Source organism: Pezoporus wallicus, unplaced genomic scaffold, assembly GCF_028554395.1.
Source record: "Pezoporus wallicus isolate ANWC-B61680 ecotype Strahan unplaced genomic scaffold, APGP_CSIRO_Pwel_v1 contig_6787, whole genome shotgun sequence".
NCBI classification, from domain to species: domain Eukaryota; kingdom Metazoa; phylum Chordata; class Aves; order Psittaciformes; family Psittacidae; genus Pezoporus; species Pezoporus wallicus.
In genome coordinates this window covers 591,709-607,349 of record NW_026636951.1, presented here as the reverse complement: position 1 = coordinate 607,349, position 15,641 = coordinate 591,709, and the positions used below count along the sequence as shown (strand labels likewise).

General features: G+C 41.0%; 1 protein-coding gene across 1 annotated transcript in view; it reads right to left on the bottom strand.

Moving 5' to 3' along the window:
- The window catches only part of KNDC1 (kinase non-catalytic C-lobe domain containing 1), a 68,617-nt gene extending 60,511 nt beyond the window's left edge, over window positions 1-8,106 (bottom strand). The window contains exons 1-2 of the mRNA XM_057402268.1: window positions 7,891-8,106; window positions 2,265-2,463 (exon numbers count right to left, since the gene is read on the bottom strand). Of these exons, the coding sequence (XP_057258251.1) occupies window positions 2,265-2,463; window positions 7,891-7,986 (295 nt within the window). The 5' untranslated portion in view covers window positions 7,987-8,106. The remainder of the gene's footprint in view (window positions 1-2,264; window positions 2,464-7,890) is intronic.
- Window positions 8,107-15,641: the final 7,535 nt, after the last annotated feature.

Below are 15,641 nucleotides of genomic sequence, written 5' to 3'. Positions count from 1 at the left end.
AATAAAGCTTTTGTGACTGTATTTTAGAAGTGAAATGCAAAGCTCTTTTACTGTGAGGATACTAAACTCACTTGGTCTTTTTTTTTTTTTTTTTTTACATATTCATACATTGCAGCTACCTGGCATGGCTGACTATCCATGTGCCACTAACTGATTTAGTTTCTTACTATGCTCCTGAATCTACTTTCTCACTGAAAAAGAGAGCACCCCTTATTTTTTTTCTGATATTTGGGGAGGCAGAAGAGTAAGAGAACTAATGGACAGAAGATGTTTTGTCCTCTCTTCTCCTCTCCAGACTATTGCTCCTTCTTTTCATCTCCCCACTACCTTTTCCCTTTCTTTCCACAGAATACTTTAAAGATTGTACAAGCATATAGTTTTATGTCACTAGTAAAGCTTGCTGTATTCTTTTACTATCATGTTTACAATGGAATTTTTTCTGATCTGAAGAGACAAGATATCAGAGCCCTTGGCAGAACATCCTATTGAATGTTTGTCACTGTAGCACCGCAGAACCTGCAGGAAGCAGAACTTGCTGCTAAAGAGAGGTGACAGGCTGTTCATTTTCTCTCACTGGCAAGCAAATCCAGAGGTTATAATTTTCTTCAAGAAGAATAAATCCATAGCTAACTATAGGAAAGCAAAAAGGACAAAGTCCCCAAGTACCTATCTAGCAAACTTTATTTTGACCAAATAGGAATAAGATTTGCAGGGAAGAAAAAGAGTGAAAGACAGTGGACCATGAATGTGGGAAACAGAATATATACATAACTTCTTGCAGTCCTAGGGAAAACACAACTTTCTTTAAAGAGAACTAATGAAAATTCCCTCCCTCAGAAACGAACATGACTTCAGGGAACCAAATCTTTGTCCATTTGCTTTGCACAGGAATTTGTTATCCCACATTTTAAGCACTTGAATACAGCAAATACAAGGATCAACTGTTTGCCAGCTATTCAATTAGAAGAAGAAATTGATTTTTCTCTTTCCTAGTAGCAATTTTTCATCCACCAGATTTATTCTCTTCACTAAGTCTTTCACATACCCTTATGAATACAAATCTGTTTTTAACTTCAAGTTATGACAAGCTCATGAAAATAAAGGAAACTGATACCACATTACCCTATTAACATGGAACTAAAAGTTGACTCACATATTTGGGAAATTTAAGCACAAAACAAATGCAACAACAACAACTATAAAGATATATTTTCATCTTTATTAATTATATTTTTTGATGTTACATGCTTATTTAATATACTATCTTTAATTCTAAAGAAGGCAGCAAATATTCATTTGTTGCAAAGTTAGTTTACCCCATTTTTATCTAACTACTGTCATGTAGATTTCCACTGAAAGAATAAACACTTATTCTGACATAGATTTAAAACTAAATTAGGTTAAAGAAAACATAACCTGAGCAGTGTGTATACAGACCAGAACAGCTCTTCTAGTTACAACCTGACAAAATTTTAACAAGGACTACAGAGCAAGAGCTAGGGTTTCTTGTTTTGTTTTGTAATATTCCTAACAAGCTCAAGACCCATCATTTTGAGATGGGTCATGTGAAAAGGGAACAGTGACAGTGACATGCTTTTATGCCTGTCCTGAAATCAGAAGTCATATTTTAAGTTAAGCATCCCCCCATTCATCTACTACAATATCTGAAGATTTCATATGCTACTACATACTGGGTTTTAGCATATTAAAATTCATTTCTCAGTCAGTCATCATACTTGCTGATTCTAAAAACCATGACTTAAAATAAATCCAAAAAAATCCTTATTCAAGAGAGCTTCTCCTTTCTAACAGTGATTATGCACCAGAATTGCCCCATTCTCTGTGGCCACAATCATCAAGATACACTGAACATCAGATTTCTCTAGAAATAGCACATATCTGTGAAATGAGAAGAAATGGAAGAGCCCAAGAATGTGCTTTACACAGGTAAAGACTTGTGCACACAGATACACAAATACATACTCTACAGTGTTTAAAATGGATATAAATCACATTCTTCTGGATAAGTCTTAAAATCACTAGAATGAATCTTCTAAGAAAACCCATAAAAGCCTTTGATCACCAATCACAAAACTGAGCATGCAGTTTCATATGGACCTATACTCACCCATTCCTAAACAAGTTTTTGTTTTCTCTTTATTTTAACTACAAGTCTTAAGAATAGAATATAATGCTTTCCTACAGTCTCTCACTATGAGTTTCCACAGTTCAAAAACAAATGGCCTGGAAACACAAATACTTACCACTGAGCTGTTCCATGAAGCATACATTGCCATTGGTGTTAAAAGCCAAAGTATCAGGAGTGATGCACAGTGTCTGGAAGATTGCAGAATGGGCAATACTCTTCAGAGAATGGCAACACTCCAGGCAAACTGCCCAGATATCTTGCTCAGTAAGACAGCTATCCCGCAGCGACAAAATATCAGCAAGGGACACATTCTCCTGCCAAGATATGAATTAATAAATTACCCTGGATTTCATGACACTACTTTGTGTATCGTAGATTACATTTGACACAATTGGCTCAGAGTAATCTTTCCAGCAAGTTCTCAAACTTTCTAGGACTAACACCCCAAGGAACACCAAGTGCATGACTTTGCTCTTAACACAAAGAGTCTCTCAAGAAGCAGTTAGCCTGAACAAAGGTATTGTAATATGTTAACATCCTTAAAATAAAAAAAAATAAATAAAAAAAAGACATTATGGGAGCTATGCGAGTTACACAAACACTGCATCAAAGTTAGGGAGGTAAAAGCAGAGAGACTAAGTTAAAACATTTTGTTTAACCCATGTCTCCCTAAAGTTCTCCCAGGAGTGTTCGGATAAACTCTTTAAAAATTGTCTTCACTGCAGTTTTCCCTACCATCTGTGATCTCGGAAGGAGTACCCTTTAAATTAGCCTGCCTTAAGAATGATGCTGTTGTGAAGTTTAGTTCCATAGACTATTTAATAAACACTCAAAAGCCAAGCAAGTCATAGGAAAAGTTTTCTTACACTTTGACTGAAAACCAAACACTTTGGTTGTTCTAGGCCTCCCCATTATACCCAGAGCTCTCAGTGATCAAAATAGCTCTTGGACTTCATTTCTAAGTTACTATCCTAAATTATAAGCCAACTTTCTTTGACCCCACTATCAGAATAAGGCTGTGAAGAGTCCATTTTCAAAAAAAAAAAAGTCGCTGCAATGTGGCTTTCCTAGGCAAGATATTCAGAAATAATGCATAGCTCAAAGCAGCAAGCCTTTTTATGTTTTTAGAATACAAAACTAATACATTACCCATAGCTACAGAGTAAAGCTTTTATGAACATAAAGGAATGACAAAAATCATATGAACAAAACATCAATCCCACCTGTAAGGAGAAATACACTAACAAAAATGGAAGCGTCTACAGAAGTTACTTTACATCAAACCATACCACTATGAATCACACATAATATTGTCTCATTTACATGAAGTAATTAAGAATAAAATATGTTTCTGAATTATATTAATTATACCTTGAATTGAAGATGCAGCTCTATATTACTTGAAGTATGAGATAGCAAAACAGATTGTGAGGTATCTTAAGAGTTCAGAAAACCATGGTGGCTTAAACTTTTAATTCCTTGGAAAATAAGAGTTTAAATTTTCTTTTCATACCTCAGTCCTGGTGAGCATAAATGATATTTGGATTACCATTTACAGGAAGGTTAACAGTTCGTTAACATGTTTTTTGTTGAGAGAATCAAGTATTGCACTTATAATAGCCTTCAAACACAAAACCATTTCTAGTTCAAAAATTTATTTTGCTTTTTAGTCTGAAGCAGAATGCTTAATAAATGAGGGAAAAAAAAAATCCCAAACAAACAAAAGCCAGCCAAACAAAAACACAAACAAAGAACACCCCCCCCCCCCGCCCCAAAACCCAACCTAAAACAAAGAAAAAAATCCAGGTGGGAAATAAAGCACACTTACTATTGACTGGGAAACTTAACTTCTACTATCAATATTCTAATTTTCATCAGCCTAGAGATGGATTGATTTACTAATGGCAGTATTACTACAGTGCTTTCTAGCATTCATCACAAACTCTGGGCTCATTGAGTTTAGTCCTACGTAATAATGAAGAGCAAAAGCTCTTACAGTTCAGGTACACAAGACAAACGATCTCATTTTCTTTGTGCTGTGCCTAGCACCATATGCGTAATGCTGCCATCATGTTTTAGGGGTGGATGAGGAGGTTTTGCATATCTTTATGGTGAACTTCTTCCAAGCATGAAGGGCAGCACAGTGATTCCTGTATCTGAAAACATTAACATATGAAAAGGAGCTGGACCACAAGCCAGCTTTTTGAAGCTGACCAAACTGATAGGTAGGATGAGGATAGGCTTGGAAAGGAAACAACAAAATGCTAATTCTATGGCAAGAAAAAGTTTAAAAAAAGAAAAAAGAAATAGAAATTCTATGATCAAAGCAATGAACCTGTAATTATTTTTATTTTAAACTCTCATAAAATCAACCTTTAAGACAGCCTCAATATCAAATTCCAGTCACAATAAGGACTTGATAGAATTTACGACAAGCTTTGAGGCTGAGCTCTACAAGCAGGTATTAATCATTAGTAGGAATATCTATAGCATAAACCTACAAAAACATCTCTGCCTTGTGGTTATTTGGGGAGTAAAAAAAGATAATAATGAACTCATGTCAGATAAACTTATCTTCCTTCCAGGTGATGGGACAGTTAGGCAATACATAAAAAAAACAAACAAAACAAAAAAAACCCCAACCTCACAAAAAAGGAAAAAGGAAGGGGAAAAAAAATTAAAAAAAAAAAAAAAGAAAGGCCTATGAATGAATGTTCAGTAGCTTCAATCAGCAATAAATGGTTAGGTGAAGATCAAAAAACCAAAGCAAAACACCACTACCACAACCATAATGCAAGCCTTCCTCTTTTCCGTGCTCCAGGATGTGAAGGAATTTCTTCACAGAAACCATGTATTTCTCCACAGAAACCATGTATTTCTCCAAAGATTACGCTATCTTGACCTAAGTTACTAAAACTGCTGTTGCCGCAAAGCGAGGCCGTTGGAGAGAATGAAGCATTGAAAACACAGAGACATGCAGTGGACTAGTTTGCATCCCCAAAGCCATACAGAAACAAAGTTTTCACTGTAGTCTGCATCCCCAAAGCCAATACAGAAACAAAGTTTTCACTGTAGGGAAAGGAAAAAAAAAAAAGAAAAAGTCCTTTTAAGACTACAACACAGAAGGTTCTGGCAAGCTGAAGCTTCTGGTGAGGCATGACATCTATACTTGGACAGCTGAAAGTTGGTCCACTTGAATCACAGGAAAACGCAAGTGTGTTATGTAACAGAGATGCTGACGCCTTTTCCCTCATCTCAGTAAGATAAACTTGTAAACGCAATTACTGTTTAATAACTACAAAAAGTGAACAGGTCAGACAATCATGCTTTAATTATTCACTTTAGCTCTCATTTTATTCTTATATTTTCTTCAGAAAATCTAAAACAGTGCACTAGCATATAATTAGGCAGAGGAAGAGAGAGCAGGAAGAGAAAACAAATTAATTGACCACAGGTAACTTCTCAAAAAACCTTAAAATTAAAGATTAAGGAGTGTGAGACAAAGTCCTAGAAAAGCAAGGCATCTGAAACAGACCCACATCCTTTGCATTTCCTACTCTTCAGCTCAGGCAGCTTCTTGCTTCACATATTGGCTTTTGTAAACCACATACATTACACACCAACCTCATTCCTTATACAGGTCCAGTGAGGAAAATCACAGGCTCTACTAAATGACTAAGCATTCACAGTTTTCTGGCACCTAAGCCTTTTTGCCAATTCACACAAACTTGAAAACAATCTGTTCCAAAAACAATGAAAAATGTGTCAACCAAATGTTAACCACTCATTAAATTCCTCACATTTTAAGAAAAAACACTGGGTTGCCTGGGTAAGCCCACTGAATATGCTTCAAAGCAGCCCTTTTAACTTCTCTAGCTGCCAGGTGACAGGTCATGCTCATTCTCTCAACAAGAATATGGAAAATATTAATATATCTGGAATCATAGAATTGTAGAATAGTTAGGGTTGGAAAGGACTTGAAGATCATCCAGTTCCAACTCCCCTGCCGTGGGCAGGGACACCTTACGCTAAATCATATCACCCAAGGCCTCGTCCAACCTGGTCTTGAACACTGCCAGGAATGGAGCATTCACAACCTCCCTGGGCAACCTATTCCAGTGCCTCACCACCCTAACAGGAAAGAATTTCCTTCTTATGTCCAATCTAAACTTCCCCTGTTTAAGTTTGAACCCGTTACCCCTTGTCCTATCACTGCAATCTCTAATGAAGAGTCCCTCTCCAGCATCCCTACAGGCCCCCTTCAGATACTCGAAGGCTGCTATGAGGTCTCCATGCAGCCTTCTCTTCTCCAGGCTGAACAGCCCCAACTTCCTCAGTCTGTCTTCATATGGGAGGTGCTCCAGTCCCCTGATCATCCTCGTGGCCCTCCTCTGGCCTTGTTCCAACAGTTCCATGTCCTTTTTATGTTGAGGACACCAGAACTGCACACAATACTCCAAGTGAGGTCTCATGAGAGCAGAGTAGAGGGGCAGGATCACCTCCTTCGACCTGCTGGTCATGCTCCTTTTGATGCAGCCCAGGATAAGGTTGGCTTTCTGGGCTGCAAGCGCATGCTGCTGGCTCATGTTCATTTTCTCATCAACCAACACCCCCAAGTCCTTCTCCTCAGTGCTGCTCTGAATCTCTTCTCTGCCCAACCTGTAGCTGTGCCTGGGATTGCTCCGACCCAGGTGCAGAACCTTGCACTTGGCATGGTTAAACTTCATGAGGTTGGCATCAGCCCACCTCACAACTAAATAGAAATGATTGCTGAGAATCCATAATCAAGGTATATATTTAGCAGGTGAGAAAAACGGGCTTAGGCCTTCCTCATGCACAAGAGTTGACCTTCAGTTTTCTTGCACCCTGAAGAAACACTGTAAGAGACTTTTAATTTTAAAACTCACTTTTAAGTCCTGATTGAGTTTGGGTTCTTGACACAGCAAATAAGAAAGTCTGCAAGATCTAATTTGGGGAAAAAATGGCTCATATATGGTTTACCAAATTTCCACTTAAAAATCCAAACCAACCAACCAACCAACTTAAAACCAACAAAACATTCCGCCCAAACATTCAGTGGGGGGGGCTAAGGAACACACTTCATGTGGAAAGATACAAAGATGAGCAAGAGCAACAAAAACAAAGTGCAAAACCACGCACAAAAACAGATAAATCTGAGGGTAGAACTGGGTTTAGCTACAGGTTATTTCAGGTTATGTGGCATAGCAACTGAACAAACAGCAACAGGGTAGGAGGAGATGAGTGTACAAAAATCTGGTTTGTAGCTACAGGAAACACTTTCGTTTGTAATGAGAAATTTCCCAGTATCAGGTGTGACAAGGTCATTCACTCCCCGACCCCAGCATTAACCCACGGCTGCCATGGGAGTTACAAGACACCCTGCACTCGAAGACCATGACTTTGCCGTTGTGTGGAGAGGGTGCACAGGGATGCACTACGCCCAACTTGGTCGCCAGAATCGCCAGGCAGAAGCACGGGAGGAAAACACCGTGAACCCCAAGGGGGCAGTTTTGCTGCCGTGGCCTGGCCGCTCCTGGAGGGCCGGGTGACCCCCAAACTCCGGCCGGCGCCGGCGCTCGCGCAGCTGACCCCACGGCACAGGCAAGAGGAACGAGGCAGCAGCGGTAGTAGTGGGGTGCCGGCTACCCCTGAGGCCCCCTCATCACAGGTGAGTGCAAGGGCGGCGGCGGCGGCTCCGTCCCTGCACCTGCCTCACTCACCTCATCCTCCAGCAGCGTCGGTAGAGGCTCGAAGTCATAGCAGTTCACCTCCTCCTCCTCATAAAACACGTCCTCTGCGGCGCCAACAGCCTCCATTCTGCCCGGCGAGGGAGCAGGGGCTTCACCTCCGCAGCCTCTCTACACGCCCGGACCACGGCCCTCGGCCCCCGCCGCGGCTCATGCCCACACCCGCCTGCGGGCTGCCCCGGAGGCGACCCCCACGGCGTCGGGCCCGCGCCCGCCCTGCTTTAACCCTTTCCCCTCCCGCCGGGCGCCGGCCACGGGGAGGCCCTTGCCTCTCCCAGCGGCCACCGCCGCCCGCTCAAGCCCTCGGCTGGGGCAGCGTTGCCATGGCAACGCGGCCCGCCACCGCCTCGCCCTCCCGGCGCGGCCTCACTGCGGCGGCGCCCGCCCTCCTGTGGCGGTGCCCGCCCCAAGAGTCACAGGGCGCGAACCCCGACGTGTGCCCGAGCCCCTTCCTCCCCGCTGACGGGTGAGCTCCCGGCACGAAGGCGGTGCCGTGGCGCTGGGCCCTGAGGGGCAGCCCGCCGCAGTGCGAGCTGCGGCCGCCGGGCGCCGCGGGAGCCGGCTGAGCTGCTCTCTCCGGGAGAGCGGTGGCGGCGGGAGGGAGGGATAGCAGTCTAGTGTCCGTCGAGAGGCCGGGGAGGCGGCGTGACCTGGTGACAGGGGTGCTGTCTGTCCGTATGGCCGGGGAGCTGCTCCCACCAGCGAGTTTTCCTTCCGTGGGGTTACCTGCGTGCCCGTCTGCCTCGGCCTCGTTTTATCGTCCCGGCTCTCCAAATCGCTGGATTTACTGCATATACCAGAGTTTACAATTAGGCAGGTGACCAAATGTCTGTGGCTTGATCATGGCCATAACTCCTGAGGCAGGTCAAACGGTGACAAGCACGAAAACAGTCTGGAAATACCGATTTTCATTTTTTCCTAGCCCTTCTTTGCTATACACAGTGCTTAAGGTGCTTAAAACAACTTTATTAAGGCTCCTTTTGAAACGAAGGCTCAAGATCAAGGATTCCTTCAGAAATACCGCCTGTGTAGGCACATGTTTTTAAGAAAGCCCCACTGGAAACTGCAAATTGTGTTGTGTAAACAGGTCGAAGCCATTCCCCTTTCTGCCTGGGAAAGGGAATTGGCTTGGTGGAGAAGTAACTGCACTCACTGCATGAACCCCTGAGCAGGTGTCCCCTGATTGAATTTAAAGCCTGTGTTGCAGGGACATGGAAATCTTACATCTCCATTGTAACCAGAGTGGCAGATGGAGAGAATAAACTGCTTTCTCCTGTAATTAAATTTCACAACTACAGGTAGTTGGAAAATAATAGTGCCATTTTCATTATCCTGCTTTCCTGTATGTCTATAATTCTGTGTCAAAATGGAGTATGTTAATGAATTAATATGTACACAGTGCATCAAGCAAAAGCAAGGGTTTTATATTTTTTGTATGTAGTACGCTTTGGAAAAGATTAATTAGCTATTAAAATATACATTAACAAACACTGTGAAGAAAAGAAAGATTAACTGCCTCATAGAAGTAATCCTGCAGCAGTCGTAAGATTTCTCCTAATTAAAGGTTAATTGGATAAATTTTGCAGTTACACCATGCTACTGAGAAAACACCTAAACCCAGGCAGATTGGAATCTTTCACGTATATGCTGTCTTTTTACTAACATTTTTGAATTAACTTGTGGTGAACAAAATGTATATATATTTAAAATGATAGGCATTTAAATGTGGACAAATGTTAAAACATGAGAACAGTGAGTGCCTGATCCTTCTGAAAATAAAGCCCAACATGAGACTAAGAACAGTATTATTATAAAATGTTTCTTAAAATGTATTTCACCAGCATATTTAGCAAAATGTTGTCCTCAGACAGTACAATGTACCCAAGAAGAACCTTGAATTCTGGACTCTTGCAGGCTGGACTTACAACTGCATTGTAAAGAAAAATAAAAGAGAAAAATTTCTTTAATGCGTAAATTTGGTCTGAAAATCTGTGCTCCTCCATAAATAGATCTTAGAAAAGTACTCCATTGCAATTACTGCTTGAGCATTCACAAACATTTCTGAAAAATTATAGTTTAAGTCAAATCTCTGGATGCTGCATGGAAATTCACATGCTAGTTTTGAAAGGATCGAGATTTTTTTGTTGAATAAGAGAAATTTCCTTGGTAAAAGGAATTAGTAATTGAGTGATGAGGCATTTCCTTGTAAGATTCCTTATTGGGACCTTGAATCTAGGCTTGGGTAGATTTTGTCAGAGTAAGTGTATCCAAGTGATTCGAGGTGCTTGAGACCTGTCTCCTGCTTGTTCTGGTCAATTTACTTGCTCTGCTGAAGAACTATTTATATCAAATGGAATATGTACAAAGTGGAAAACAAAATGACATAAATACAGGATTTCTCTGTAAATGAAAACCTGTAGCAGACTTAGCCTTATCACAAGTGCCCTGATAGGCAGAAAAGCCACTGGAACTGATACGGTCTGATAGATCCAGAATGATTGCTATATTAAGCCTATGCTCTCCTCAGTAATTCTGTTGTTTTGCTTTCCTTATTGGTCTCGCAGTTGAGGCAACTGTCAGAAAAGGCATTTTAACTTGCTTGATACATTCATGTAGTGATTCTCAGAGTAGAATATTCATTCTGATTAACATTTGCAATTAATCATCGCCCATGGGAGTAGCTGGAGGACACGCAACACTACACAGTTCAACATTAGAAAAGCCCCACATGCAGATGAAGCTGTCAGTTTGTCTGCAGGCATATTTTCTGTTCTTTATTTTCCACAATATTGCTTAAGAAACGTAAAGTTCTTAAAATGTCTTTATCTATCTACTATTGGTAGGCATTTTTTGAAAGATGTTTTGATGGATATGTGAGTGCCTGTGGAATTTATTTTCTGAGTCTGAGGTCGGCTCAACATGCAAGTGAATACCATGTTAAAACCAGAAATACATAGAACAGCAATCACATTTTTAAAGGTGAGTGTTCTCAAAAGGCAGAAATAAAAATATTATTTTGCACTACTAATATTCTATAGCCTGAAAAGAAATAACAAATGTTGTCATAGATTAAAGAGATACGCTGTAACTAAAATTGCTTTGGTAACGGATATTTGAAACAGGTTTCACTATGGAGGTACTGGAGAGAGGTTTCATTTGCCTGTGATCAGATTTTAGAATTGTAGAATCATAGAATAGTTAGGGTTGGAAAGTACCTAAAGATCATCTAGTTCCAACCCCTCTGCCATGGGCAGGGACATCTTACACTAAACCTTGTCACCCAAGGCTCTGCCCATATGTCCAATCTAAACTTCCCCCATTTAAGTTTTAACCCATTACCCATTGTCCTATCACTGCAGTCCCTAATGAAGAGTCCCTCCCCAGCATCCCTATAGGCCCCCCTTCAGATACGGGAAGGCTGCTATGAGGTCTCCATGCAGCCTTCTCTTCTCCAGGCTGAACAGCCCCAACTTTCTCAGCCTATCGTCATATGGGAGGTGCTCCAGTCCCCTGATCATCCTCGTGGCCCTCCTCGTGTTGTTCCTCCATGGAACAACAGTTCCATGTCCTTTTTATGTTGAGGACACCAGAACTGCACACAACACTCCAGGTGAGGTCTCACAAGAGCAGAGTAGAGCGGCAGGATCACCTCCTTCGACCTGCTGGTCACTCTCCTTTTGATGCAGCCCAGGATACGGTTGGCTTTCTGGGCTGCAAGCGCACACTGCCGGCTCATGTTCATTTTCTCATCAATCAGCACCCCCAAATCCTTCTCCTCAGGGCTGCTCTAAATCTCTTCTCTGCCCAACCTGTAGCTGTGCCTGGGAATGCTCCAACCAAGGTGCAGGACCTTGCACTTGGCATGGTTAAACTTCATGAGGTTGGCATCAGCCCACCTCAGAAGTGTGTCAAGGTCCCTCTGGATGGCGTTCCTTCCCTCCAGGGTATCAGCCGAACCACACAGCTTGGTGTCATCGGCAAACTTGCTGAAGGCACACTCAATCCCACTGTCCGTCACCGACAAAGATGTTAAACAAGACCGGTCCCGACTCCAATACCTGAGGGACACCACTCGTTACTGGTCTCCAGCTGGCCACTGAGCCATTGACCACAACTCTGTGTGTTGCCATCCAGCCAGTTCTTTATCCACCAAGCGGTCCATCCATCAGATTGATGTCTCTCCAATTTAGAGAAGGATGTCGTGTGGGACAGTGTCGAACGCTTTACACACGTCCAGGTAGATGACATCAACTGCTCTTCCCCTGTCAATCAGTTCCGTAGCCCTGTCATAGAAGGCCACCAAATTGGTCAGGCAGGATTTGCCCTTAGTGAAGCCATGCTGGCTGTCACCAAGCACCTTGTTGTTTTTCATGTGCCTTAGCATGCCTTCCAGGAGAATCTGCTTCAAGATTTTGCCAGGCACAGAGGTGAGACTGACTGGTCTGTAGTTCCCTGGGTCATCCATTTTCCCTTTCTTGAGAATGGGGGTTATATCACCCTTTTTCCAGTTGTCAGGAACTTCACCTGACTGCTATGAGTTTGATTATGAACTGAGATCTCTTCAGCAGCAATAACACCAGGAATCACAATTATTAGAGATTTTGATTTCTTAAGTGTAGGTTAGAGCTGAAAAACTACTGAGCAAAGGTGAACTTGAGGCATAGTGTAGATATTATACATGAGAAACGTCTTGACCAAAAAGTCATTGAATCAACACAGAGTTTGGTGTATGATCACAAGCAAGGCAGAGGGACTGGATCTAATACATCTGATTTCAGTCTTCTCATAGTTACAGCACGCTTCCCTTAAGCTCTCTCTAATTTTTGGCAAATGCAATAGAGCTAGGGCAGTTTGTAATTTCTGCATAAGCAGCGCTTGCAGCAAAGTAGCTGACTTGATTTCTGTCTCTGTCAGAAGCTGATAGCAGACTTCCAGAGAAGAGTTTAGGAACAAGGTAGTTATGTACTATGTGCTTCCAGTACAGTCTCACAACCTCCAAAGAGTCACAGTTCAGATATTCCCTAAGGCAGTGGTAGTGTCTCCTGGTTTAAGAGACACTGGAATATTTTTCTTTAATGAATTTGTTCATTCACTTTTTGAGTCTGAATAGTTTTACTGTCCACCATATCCTACTGCAGAATTCCTCAGCTGACCCACATATTGCATAAAGTAAATTCTTTGTTTCATTTGAGGCCTCCAGTTTCTTGTATTTAAAAAAGGGGTGGATAGATTCCCTGTTTATCATCTTTCTATCAGTTGTGATGCTATGGAATTGTCATATCTCCCATAGTTTTGTCTCAGGTTGAAAGGTCCTGGTCTAGTTACACATCTGCAGAACAGAAATTACTTTGATCATGCTTTATTGCTTCACAGCACTGATTGTGTAATCACGTAATAAAAAATTGTGAAAAAGGAGGTTGGAAAGAGAGGGGGAAGGAAGGGAGGAAGGAAGGATGGGAGGAGGGGAGGAATAATCTTAATACAAGCTGCAAGAGAAAGGAAATTGTATAGGATACAACTGTTACGCCACTTTGTGCCACTGGAGATGTCTTTCATGTTCTTTTGTAGTTTTTTCCTTTTCATTATAGTGCTTTGGTTATTCTTTTTAATATATTATATAATTATAATTGACTGTTAAAATTTTGGAGTACCAGCCTTGAAGATGAAAGGTACATATTTGTTACACTATAATTAGATTGTACATTCTCCTTTCAGGAGTTTTTGTTTAATGGTAGTTTGCCTGAAGGTTCTCATTTTAATTTAGTTTATGTGAAACTGAGGGAACTGAAGGATTACAGTATAAAGAGTTGGGTTTTGTGTGTGTATGACATATCCTTTTCAGTTGTTTGGTTTTTGTTAATCAGAGATCACTTTACTGCCATGGACTTTTATACTTTCACAGTCTATGAAAATACTGTTCTTCCTCTAGCAGGTATTTATATTTCAAGGTAGAGAAAAGCCTTCTGCCAGTTGCCAACTGCTGCTGCCTTTGTGGCATTGTAATAAAAAGCAAATTATGTGTTGCTGCTATTGAAAAACCTGAAAGAATTAAAAGGTAAAGATACTGCAATTTTTTAACCAGCCCCATTGCTGCTACAAATCGTATATGAGCATAAATCTGCTTGCCTAAAGTGGCAGATTAGTATGTATTCCAAGTACTTTAGAATCTTACAAAGGCAATATGGATGTGTTAGATTTGCATTTCTGAAGAGGACTAGCAAATCATACGCATAGACTGCTCACTTTGTAGGTATTCTCTTTCCATGGGGTTGAATGGTAGGGATGTAAACTTAAGAATCATCAAGTACAATCTTCAGTCATTATAGGCACCTGTCACATCATTCTTTTCATAGAAGTATCAGACTCCACCTGTTCCTACATTTTAGGCTTCTTCTGATTTCCAGCCTCTACTTACTCACTTTAGCCCCAACATTGTCTTTTATCTTTTAATCTCAGTTCCTATTTCTTTACAGATTACCATATTATGCTTACATCTGTTCTGTTGCTTTTGACTTTGTCTTTTCCATACTGCACATTTTCTTAAACCTGTGTTCTAGTCATGATTGCTTTTCTATGACAACTGCACTTCTATTCTCTTTGTAATACTGCTAAACCTTAATTTCATAATTTCCTTATGTGCTTGGGAAATTGATCTTTTCAATAGATCCTGTCTACCTCCTCGGTGCATTTCTTTATGGAGATTTTTGCTTTTTCTCATCTTCATAATCTTCTCACATGTCCACTGTCTAAACACTTCGATTTGATTGCATCTTCTTTGAACAGTAGTTTCATTTGTTGTCACGTGAAAGACTATCAATGCATTCTTTGTTTTTCTCCTCACAACATCTCTCAAACAGCTAATACATCTGAATAATCATCTAAACTGCAGCTGCATCTCCAGTTCCTGTATTCTTTCTACATGATCTCTGCTGTGTGGCACTCCAGGCATAGATAGCTTGGATCAGGAGCTACTTTAGGGTAATGTGCTTTGCATTGAGGCATCTCCACTTTCTTTGTCATTCTTTAAGTATCCTATGCTGGTCAGTTGAACATGACCTTCAAATACCAGCTGAAATGCAGGGAAAGACAGCAGAAGTAAAGATATAATTTGGCCCCAGTTGAAGTCAATAGCAAAACTGTTACGGCATAATTTCCTTTGAAGAGAACTCATTGAGATGAAAGATAAAAGACCAGAATTATTTTTATAAAAATCAGAAATTTACCTAGTAATGATTCAATATGTAACCACATGTCTTTCTTTTCACCACTGGAAAATTAGAGTACAGAAGATAAAACCCCACATCAATCCAGTGCTAAGTCCGGTGTGTGGGAATTTCTGAGTCACTGTCTCATTAATTCATTTAGATTATTAGGTTTTTCATAGGCAGTATCTATCAAAAAATAAATGTGTGGGTATTCACACATACATATATACAGAGGTCGATAGTGGGATTCTTTCTGTTGTTACCATTTGGGAGTGTTACATGACTTCCTTTATCTTAGTGTCTAATACATCCCAGGTATTCCCACGATAGGCTAGTTTTGCAAGGTGGTGACTGCTTTGCTTGTTTCACCCAGTAAAGTGAGGCAACATGAAAATAAATAACTTCCAACATTACTCGGGAGGCTCATATCAACTGGAAATTTAAGCTGTAAACCTGGAGAGCCAAATTTACAGTGTAATTGCTAAGTGTCCTGCAATTGTTTCTGAAGTGCTTTAGTTT